This window comes from Oratosquilla oratoria, chromosome 32 (genome assembly GCF_046742065.1).
Source record: "Oratosquilla oratoria isolate Oo_2021 chromosome 32, ASM4674206v1, whole genome shotgun sequence".
NCBI lineage: Eukaryota > Metazoa > Arthropoda > Malacostraca > Stomatopoda > Squillidae > Oratosquilla > Oratosquilla oratoria.
In genome coordinates this window covers 13599590-13609589 of record NC_134808.1, presented here as the reverse complement: position 1 = coordinate 13609589, position 10000 = coordinate 13599590, and the positions used below count along the sequence as shown (strand labels likewise).

Sequence of the window (10000 nt, the reverse complement as noted above, 5' to 3'; positions counted from 1 at the left end):
TCTGAAGAAGCCTATATTAGTCGCAGCGTCACAACAATAAACTTTTCCCAACCCATACCATATATGTATATATATATTATATATATATATATATATATATATATATATATATATATATATATATTTATATATATATATATATACATGTATGTATAGGTATAGGTATATGTATATGTACGTACATAGATAGGGTGGTGTGGGAGGTAAAGGCGAGGGTAATGGGTAGGCGATTGGAGATAGTTAAGGAAAATGGAGAAAAGTATTGCAACCATTCTCTGAAGAAGACTATGTCAGTCGCAGCGTCACACCAATAAACTTTTCTCAACCCATACCGTATATATATGTATGTGTATATATATATGTTTATATATATATATATATATATATATATATATATATATATATGTATATATATATATGTGTGTGTGTGTGTGTGTGTGTGTGTGTGTGTGTGTGTGTGTGTGTGTGTGTGTGTGTGTGTGTGTGTGTGTGTGTGTGTGTGTGTGTGTGTGTGTGTGTGTGTGTGTGTGTGTGTGTGTGTGTGTGTATTATATATATAAATGTATATGTATGTACATAGGGTGGTGCGGGAGGTAAAGGCGAGGGTAATGGGGAGGCGACTGGAGATGGTTAAGGAAAATGGAGAAAAGTAGGAGGTGAGCCAGTTGTTTGCTGACGACACTGTGGTTGTGGCAGGGTCAGAGGGCGGGTTAAGGGAGTTAGTGACGGAGTTTGGGATGGTATGCGATAGGAGAAAGTTGAAGGTAAATGTGGGTAAAAACAAAGTGATGAGATACGCAAGGAGAGAGGATGGCAGTAAGTCTTAAAGGGGAGACACTGGAGGAAGATGATAACTTAAGGTATTTGGGGTCACATGGAGACGTCGAGGCAGAGGTAAATTGTAGATTGAAAGAAACAAGTAAATGTCTTGGGGGATTAAAGTGTCATAAGTAATAGGCATACGGGAATGGATGGCAAGAGGAGATTGTATGAAGGGGTGATTGTGCCAACGGCTTTGTATGGGGGAGTGACGTGGAATTTAAGAGTCGGAGAGAAAAATTTTGAAATATCTGAGAAGTATGGTAGTCGTTACTAGGTTGGATAGAGTGAGAAATGAAGAGGTGAGGGCTGGTGAAAGAGTATTGGGATGGTTTGGACATTTGGAAAGAATTGGTGAAGAAAGATTAGTAAAAGAGGTGTGGAGGGCAGCGGTGGATGGAGTGAATTTGAGGGGACGACCAAGGATGAGATGGATGGATGGGGTGAAAGGGAATGGGATAGAGATAAGTGGTGTGTGGCTGTGTATAGATGATACTGTTATGCAAGGAAGGGAGGGGGCGGGGGATGACGGTAGGGGGGTGCTCATGTCTGAATGATATTTTGACGCAGCCCGAAGTGATTTTCCACGTCTTCTCTTTTTCTGCATGAGAAGACGGAGAGGGGGAGGGTCGCCAATTAAGTGAAGCGGGCTTGCTGTGGATGTACTATGTCCTGCTACATTGCTTCAGACCCAGGGCAGTGGATGGGATACAGGGATAAACTATCACCCATGAGAAGCTAAGATGGAGGAAAGCGTGGTGGATAGGAGTGGAATGGGTGGGAGTAGGTACGTGTCTTTGACTTGGCTACCTCCTCTGTAAAGGTGAAAAAGCTCTTGGTATATAGATAGATATGTATATGTATATGTATATGTATAATTGTATATGTATAGATGTATATGTACATGTATATGTGTAACTAAATGTGCAATTCACACACGTCTATAGTTGGCTACAAAACTGCCTCCCCTGACTTATTCCCTCCACTAAAATTCTTGAATACATAGCAGAGTCATCCACTACTAAATATTAATTGTTAATGAATATCAACGGTAGAAGACCAAAAGAGGTACTCAGACCTCTGCTTCTGAGCTGACGTAGACATTTTTATACTGAAAGTTTTTTTAGATTAAAGAGTAACAGCATTTCAGGATAAAGACACCATTGTTCTCTAGAGTCTTCAAAGATTTTTCTGGATGTAATAGTAATTACATTTCAGGATAATGACTCCATGATTCTCTAGAGTTTTCATTTTTTTTAGATGCAACAGTAACTACATTTTCAGAAAAAGACAGCATGACTCTCTAAAGTCTTCTTCAAGCCAGTTATTACCTAAAAAAAAATAGAAAGAGTTCGAGACAAAAAGTTTACCTGGTTCTGGCTGTCCGTTGACAAGAGGCACGTCCATGCTGGCGGTCTTGTCCATCTTGGGCTTCAGGCTACTTTTCCGAATGACCTCGTCAGCCTCGACACCATCCTCGTGGTAGCCTCGGTGAAGGTCTGCAGAGGAAGGAAAGAAAAGCGGAATCTGATGAAGAACCATGGTCACATGAATGCAGAGGAATTACGTCTAGGGTAACAAAAGCGCAAGTACGAAACCGTGCTTCATAACACACACACTTACATACACATTATATATATATACCTACCCGTACAAGCATGTGTACATGTATATATATATATATATATATATATATATATATATATATATATATATATATATATATACATATATACACACACAAATATATATATATATATATATATATATATATATATATATATATATATATATATATATATATACAGTGGCCGCAAAAAAAAATTTTTTTGAGCGGAAATAAAAATGTTACACGCGAATCGACGTAACAATTTTATTCTCGTTCCCGCCATACGAGAAGTGGTGGAGCTAGTGCTGATGTAGGATGCTTAGTCTCTCCTTACTCTCTTCTACGGCCCCGCATCACTTCTCACTGATCTACCAAAGCTCGATGAGAGAGGGTCACCTGCAGGCTGCTCCCGAGCGCCCCTTTTTTTACTCGAGGGTCGCCTTTCCTGCCCTATATCTCCACTTCTACCAGGCACAATGGTAAAAAGTCAGCTTTATTTGGCGCAGAAGAGTCGGGCCCTTTGCTCTATTAGAACAAGGAATGTCTGTGATACGCGTGGCGGCTGAGCTGCAGGTCACAAGAATGACGATTTACCGCTTCAAGAAAGCAGGTGGCTCTATACCACCGGGTACCACACCAAGAAGGAAGGAGGGCGATGGCCGGCCAAGGAAGACTTTGCCATGCACTGACCACATTCTGAAGAGAGAAGTGATGTTAGACCCTAGTATAACGGCCTTAGAACTAAAAGAAAAACATCCGGAGCTGCTCAAGAAGGTCACAGTCAGAACGATACAGCATCGACTTCAGAAAGACTTGAAATTACCAGCACGTCGAGCCGCCAAGAAACCTCTTCTGACTGAGAACATGAAAAAGAAAAAGCTGCAGTTCTGCAAGAAATATCAACACTGGACATCAGAAGAGTGGAAGAAGGTCATGTTCAGTGACGAGAGTACGTTCCGGCTCATCAGGGGTACTTCGAAGATCGTCAGACGCCCGAGTGATGCCTCCCGCTACGACCCGAAGCACACAGTCAAAACCGTGAAACATCCCGACAGCGTGATGTTATGGGGCGCCTTCAGCGGGACTAAGGGCAGAGGTGGCTTATTCTTCCTACCCAAAGACGTCACTATGAAGTCAGACAACTACATCGATGTTCTCCGTGACCACATGATGAAGTTCTGGGAGATACACAACTGCAACTTTTTCATGCACGACGGGGCACCAGCACACAAATGAAAAGCGGTCAAGAAATTCCTCGAGGACAATCATATTGACATTCTAGAGTGGCCTGGTAACTCCCTTGGCCTCAATCCAATCAAAAATGCTTGGAACAAAATAAAGAACACCCTGCAGAAGGAACGACCCAGCAGCATACCGGAGCTGAAGGAGACCCTGAAGTTTCGATGGACCCGGAGTATTTCGCCACTCTCGCCGCTTCCATACCCAGGAGGATCAAGAGGGTCATCAAGACGAAAGAAAATATGACAAAATACTAAAATGTAAAAATTTTGTATAAGTATTGCGATCATAAAAGGTGAACATAACCCATTTAACTTGTATTTTTGTGTTTATCTAACCAAAAATTCTAATTGTAATTTTTTTTTGCAGCCACTGTATATACATACATATATATATATATATATATATATATACATACATATATATATATATATATGTGTGTGTGTGTGTGTGTATACACACACACACATACACACACACGCATATATATATATATATATATATACATATATATGTATATATATATGCATATATATATGTATATATATATACATATATATATATATATATATATATGTACATATATAAACATGTAAATACATATATATATATATATATATATATATATATATATATATACATATATATATATATTATCCACAGTGCACTTTATTTCTAAGCCACCAACATCGGAAGAACCGTGGAGGCACATGCAGAAATTGAAACGTGGTATGCCCGAGGACTCGAACCAAGGCCAGCACGTGCCCAATGCTTGTAGTGACTTGACCACTACACCATCAAGAGAGACATAAGTTGAGCGCAACTTTCCTTACATATTTGTATGCTCGAGTTACATACACATACACGAAAGTTTGTATTCAATCCATCTCCACTATGATAGTACAATTGGTAAGTATACGAACGCGGCAAAGTATTTATACAACACTGAATGGGTCCCAATGACTTGAGATACATCTTTATCAAACACAGTGCACTTTAATTCTAAGCCACCAATATCGGAAGAACCGTGGAGACACATGCAGAAATTGAAACGTGGTACGACTGACGACTTGAACCAAAGCCAGCATGTGAGCAGTGTTTGTAGTGACTTGACCACTACACTATCAAGAGAGATATAAGTTGATCGCAACTTTTCTTACATATTTGTATGCTCGAGTTTCATACACATACACGAAAGTTTGCGTTCAATCCATCTCCACTATGATAGTACAATTGGTAAGTATACGAACGCGGCAAAGTATTTATACAACACTGAATGGGTCCCAGTGACTTGAGATACATCTTTATCAAACACAGTGCACTTTAATTCTAAGCCATCAACATCGGAAGAACCGTGGAGACACATGCAGAAATTGAAACGTGGTATGCCCGAGGACTCGAACCAAGGCCAGCACGTGACCAGTGCTTGTAGTAACTTGACCACTACACCATCAAGAGAGATATAAGTTGAGCACAACTTTTCTTACATATTTGTATGCTCGAGTTACATACATATACACGAAAGTTTGCGTTCAACCCATCTCCACTATGATAGTACAATTGGTAAGTATACAAACGCGGCAAAGTATTTGTAAAACACTGAACGGGTCCCAGTGACTAGGGATAAATTTTTATCAACCACATTGCACTTTAATTCTAAGCCATCAACATCGGAAGAACCATGGAGGAACATGCTCTTCTTCCCCGTACTTCATCCTGGATGTAGGTTGTCCGGTCTGATCTCTAATTTCCTTGTTGTGTCTTCGTCTCCATTTTCCTTCTTCTTCATCATATATTGGGCCGAGGGTTCTTATCAGGATATTGTATTCAAAATTTTAAGTGTCCATGTCTCACATCCGTACAGGGCTGTTGGTTTTATTGTAATGTTATATGTTCTTATCTTAGTTCTTCTGCTGATGATCCGACTCTTCATTACAGATGCCAGGGCATGGTAACATCTGTATCCTACAGCTATTCGTTCATTTATTTCGATGTCTAACTCATTTCTCTCACTGACAATGGATCCCAGGTACTTGGACCACTTTCTTCACACTTTGTGATCCAAATTGTTCTTCTCCTGGTGTATAATTGCCATTTCTACTTAATTTTATAATTTCCGTTTTCTGCTCATTGCATTTTAGGCCTACCCGTTCTGCTGTTCTCTGGAATACTGTAAATATCTCATTAATTTTCTCCACAGTCTGACCACTGGATAACTTAGCTCCACCTTGATGGTTGGTAATCTGCCTGACTGCTTCCTCCAGTGCAAGATCAAATAGTAAAGGTGACAGCATACATCCCTGCCTATGTCCACTGTGTATATTGAAACTCTGTCTCTTTCCTCCTAACTCTTACCGTACATCTGCTTCCCTGTAGCACGTTTTAACGAGTGATGTTTATTTAGCTGGAATATTTAGTTCTGCCATTATGTGCCACATTGATGGTCTGTGCACACTATCATACGGATATCTTGTATGAAACAGGACATTCTCCCCTGGCATTGAGGCAGCGGCCCACGTTGGTGGCTTTAGTGTATAGCTTAATCTTGAAGCCCTGTTCTTGTTTAGAGATGTCCACATCTAGGAAGGGGAGGCATCCCTCTATACTGCGTACACAGGTGAAGGTCAGGCTCCCGGACAAAATCCCACCCTCTTGGCTTCCAGAAAAAATCCCACCCTCTTGGCTCCCAGACACAATCCCACCCTCTTGGCTCCCAGACAAAATCCCACCCTCTTGGCTCCCAGACAAAATCCCACCTCCTCGGCTCCCGGACAAAATCTCATGCTGCCCCTCTCGGCCAATGAGGAGCCAGTATTCCGTCTGAGCTAGGCTGGCTGAGCCTTATAAGCCAGCCCATCCAACCAGCGGTCATTATTCGTTGGAAGACCTTTCAACATAACAGAGCATCCTACAAAGCAGTCCTCACCCTGAAGACGCCTCACGACGAGGCGAAAAACTATAGTTTCGGTGGAGTCAATAGTTATTGAATACTATTACTATGCAAAAATATACCAGTTGGCATACACTGCGTATATTCTTTTGAGTCATGAATGACTACTTCCAGTCCCTCTCAGTTGCTAATAGGAAAGAATTCTCCAAATTAAAGAATACAGTCTTGAAGATTGTTAAAGCAAATAGAGCAGTTGATTTCAACTAGAATATACATACACACAAACACACACACATATATATATATACACATATATATATATGTATATATATATATGTGTGTGTGTGTTGGAGTAACGCGGCAAAATATTTTCTTTGAGGCATATTGAATTGTATGCAACAGCAAATTGAGCTCTGATGAGTTTCAAGTCTTCTAAAGATCTCTCTAGCATGGAGAGGTAAAGAAAAAACCAAGTTGCCGATAGAAGCCATCTAATGGGTAGAACAGGATACAAGACGTTTCGCTAATCACAGTTAGCATTTTCAATTGTGACAATATCAAAGAAATGGATGATTATAAATACAGAAGGTAAACACTAGGAAAGATTACAGAGAAATGACCGTTATTCTGGTCTGAAACTAGGAAAGGACACTTTGAATATCGGGGAAAGGAAAGCGGGAAGGGGAACTGTGACCACTGGGAAAGGACACTCAGATGACCGTTACTGTGGCCTGGGTGTCCGTCGCGGACGGAGTGACTGCTCATGGGAGGGCTGATTTGTCTCGTAGCTGGGTTGTCTGGTTTGGCGGATTCTGAATGGCTTGAGGCTGGGGAGGATGGTGGGGGCTTCCTGTTGGGTGTTCAGTGTAGGTTGGCTGTATTTAATGTGGAGGGCCTCAAGGAGGGCAAGGCGGCGCTTGTCACTTTCTTGGTCTAAAATGGTGGTATTGTCCACTAGGATGGATCTGGTGATTGGAATGTTATGGGTCTCCTGAAGGTGTCGCTTAGGGCCTCCATTGTTAAGGTGGTATGTCAACCGTCTGGAAAGGCGAGTGGTAGTGAGTCCGATGTAGGAATCTTGGGGCGTACAGTCCCCAAAAGGACACTTAAACTGGTACACCAGACTCACACACTCGATGTCGGATGGGCGTGGGGAGCTGTTATTTTTCATGATAAGGTCTTTAGTCTTCTTGTTCTTATAATAAATGGCAAGTTTAATGCGGTCCATCTCGTTGGTGGGGGTCACATTGTCCTTGATGATACGAAGAAGTGCTTTCTCATCCTCCTTATAAGCGCTCGACATGTAGGCCCTATAGAACAAGGTAAAGGTATTGCCTTCTTCTACAGGAGTCTGTTGCCCTTCGTACCACTTGCTCATGACGGCCCGCAGTACACGTTGGCAGTCGCTGTTTGAGTGGCCATTGTTGACTAAGAGCTGTGTAGACCGGTCAATTTCTTTCTGGGTGGAGGTCCAACTGGAGCAATGGGTGAGGGCTCTCCTATAGAAGGATGCAATAGTGGAGTCCTTATATTTTTGAGGGCACTCACTCTCTCCATTCAAGCACAATCCAGGATTAGTTGGCTTGGTGTACACTGCTGTGTGGGTGCTCCCGTCGGTTTTCTGGGTGAGGAGCACATCAAGAAAAGGAAGGACGCCGTCTGTCGCCTCCTCCGTCGTAAATCGAAGGCCTGACACTTCCTGAAGGAGGCAGCGAAGGTGTTCACGCTCCTCAGAGTCGGTGGTCCTCACGATGATGTCGTCTACGTACCGGCCGTACAACAGGGGGCGGCCAGAACGATTGAAGACCTCTTTCTCCACCGAGCCCATGAAGAAATTGGCGAAGAGAACACCTAACGGAGAGCCCATAGCCACGCCATCAATTTGTTGGTAAAGTTTACTTGGCTAAAACTTTGAATGCCATCCTCACGCCTTTTGTTCCCACACAGTACTGTTTTAAGTCATCCCGTGAGTTTCTGGATTGTGTGAACAACGCCCCCGCAGAAGGAGTAATGGCATCCCTTGACGTGGAGTCCCTCTTCACAAACATTCCCGTTCAGCGCACCATCGACTACATCTGTGATCATGTATATCGGTCTTCTCCAGTACCTCTGTTGAAATTAGAAGAGATTCACCTTCGTGAACTTCTGAGGATTTGTACACAAGAGGCCGCCTTCCGTTGCCCCCATGGTAAACTTTACCAACAAATTGATGGCGTGGCTATGGGCTCTCCGTTAGGTGTTCTCTTCGCCAATTTCTTCATGGGCTCGGTGGAGAAAGAGGTCTTCAATCGTTCTGGCCGCCCCCTGTTGTACGGCCGGTACGTAGACGACATCTTCGTGAGGACCACCGACTCTGAGGGAGTGAACACCTTCGCTGCCTCCTTCAGGAAGTGTCAGGCCTTCGATTTACGACGGAGGAGGCGACAGACGGCGTCCTTCCTTTTCTTGATGTGCTCCTCACCCAGAAAACCGACGGGAGCACCCACACAGCAGTGTACACCAAGCCAACTAATCCTGGATTGTGCTTGAATGGAGAGAGTGAGTGCCCTCAAAAATATAAGGACTCCACTATTGCATCCTTCTATAGGAGAGCCCTCACCCATTGCTCCAGTTGGACCTCCACCCAGAAAGAAATTGACCGGTCTACACAGCTCTTAGTCAACAATGGCCACTCAAACAGCGACTGCCAACGTGTACTGCGGGCCGTCATGAGCAAGTGGTACGAAGGGCAACAGACTCCTGTAGAAGAAGGCAATACCTTTACCTTGTTCTATAGGGCCTACATGTCGAGCGCTTATAAGGAGGATGAGAAAGCACTTCTTCGTATCATCAAGGACAATGTGACCCCCACCAACGAGATGGACCGCATTAAACTTGCCATTTATTATAAGAACAAGAGGACTAAAGACCTTATCATGAAAAATAACAGCTCCCCACGCCCATCCGACATCGAGTGTGTGAGTCTGGTGTACCAGTTTAAGTGTCCTTTTGGGGACTGTACGCCCCAAGATTCCTACATCGGACTCACTACCACTCGCCTTTCCAGACGGTTGACATACCACCTTAACAATGGAGGCCCTAAGCGACACCTTCAGGAGACCCATAACATTCCAATCACCAGATCCATCCTAGTGGACAATACCACCATTTTAGACCAAGAAAGTGACAAGCGCCGCCTTGCCCTCCTTGAGGCCCTCCACATTAAATACAGCCAACCTACACTGAACACCCAACAGGAAGCCCCCACCATCCTCCCCAGCCTCAAGCCATTCAGAATCCGCCAAACCAGACAACCCAGCTACGAGACAAATCAGCCCTCCCATGAGCAGTCACTCCGTCCGCGACGGACACCCAGGCCACAGTAACGGTCATCTGAGTGTCCTTTCCCAGTGGTCACAGTTCCCCTTCCCGCTTTCCTTTCCCCGATATTCAAAGTGTCCTTT

The 10000-nt window shown here is 43.3% G+C and overlaps 1 protein-coding gene across 9 annotated transcripts in view; it reads right to left on the bottom strand.

Moving 5' to 3' along the window:
* The window catches only part of RyR (Ryanodine receptor), a 636026-nt gene that overhangs the window by 242259 nt on the left and 383767 nt on the right, over positions 1-10000 (bottom strand). For all 9 annotated transcript variants that reach the window (XM_076213834.1, XM_076213833.1, XM_076213832.1 and 6 more), the window contains one exon: positions 2190-2318. In XM_076213834.1, coding sequence (XP_076069949.1) covers positions 2190-2318 — 129 coding nt within the window. The remainder of the gene's footprint in view (positions 1-2189; positions 2319-10000) is intronic.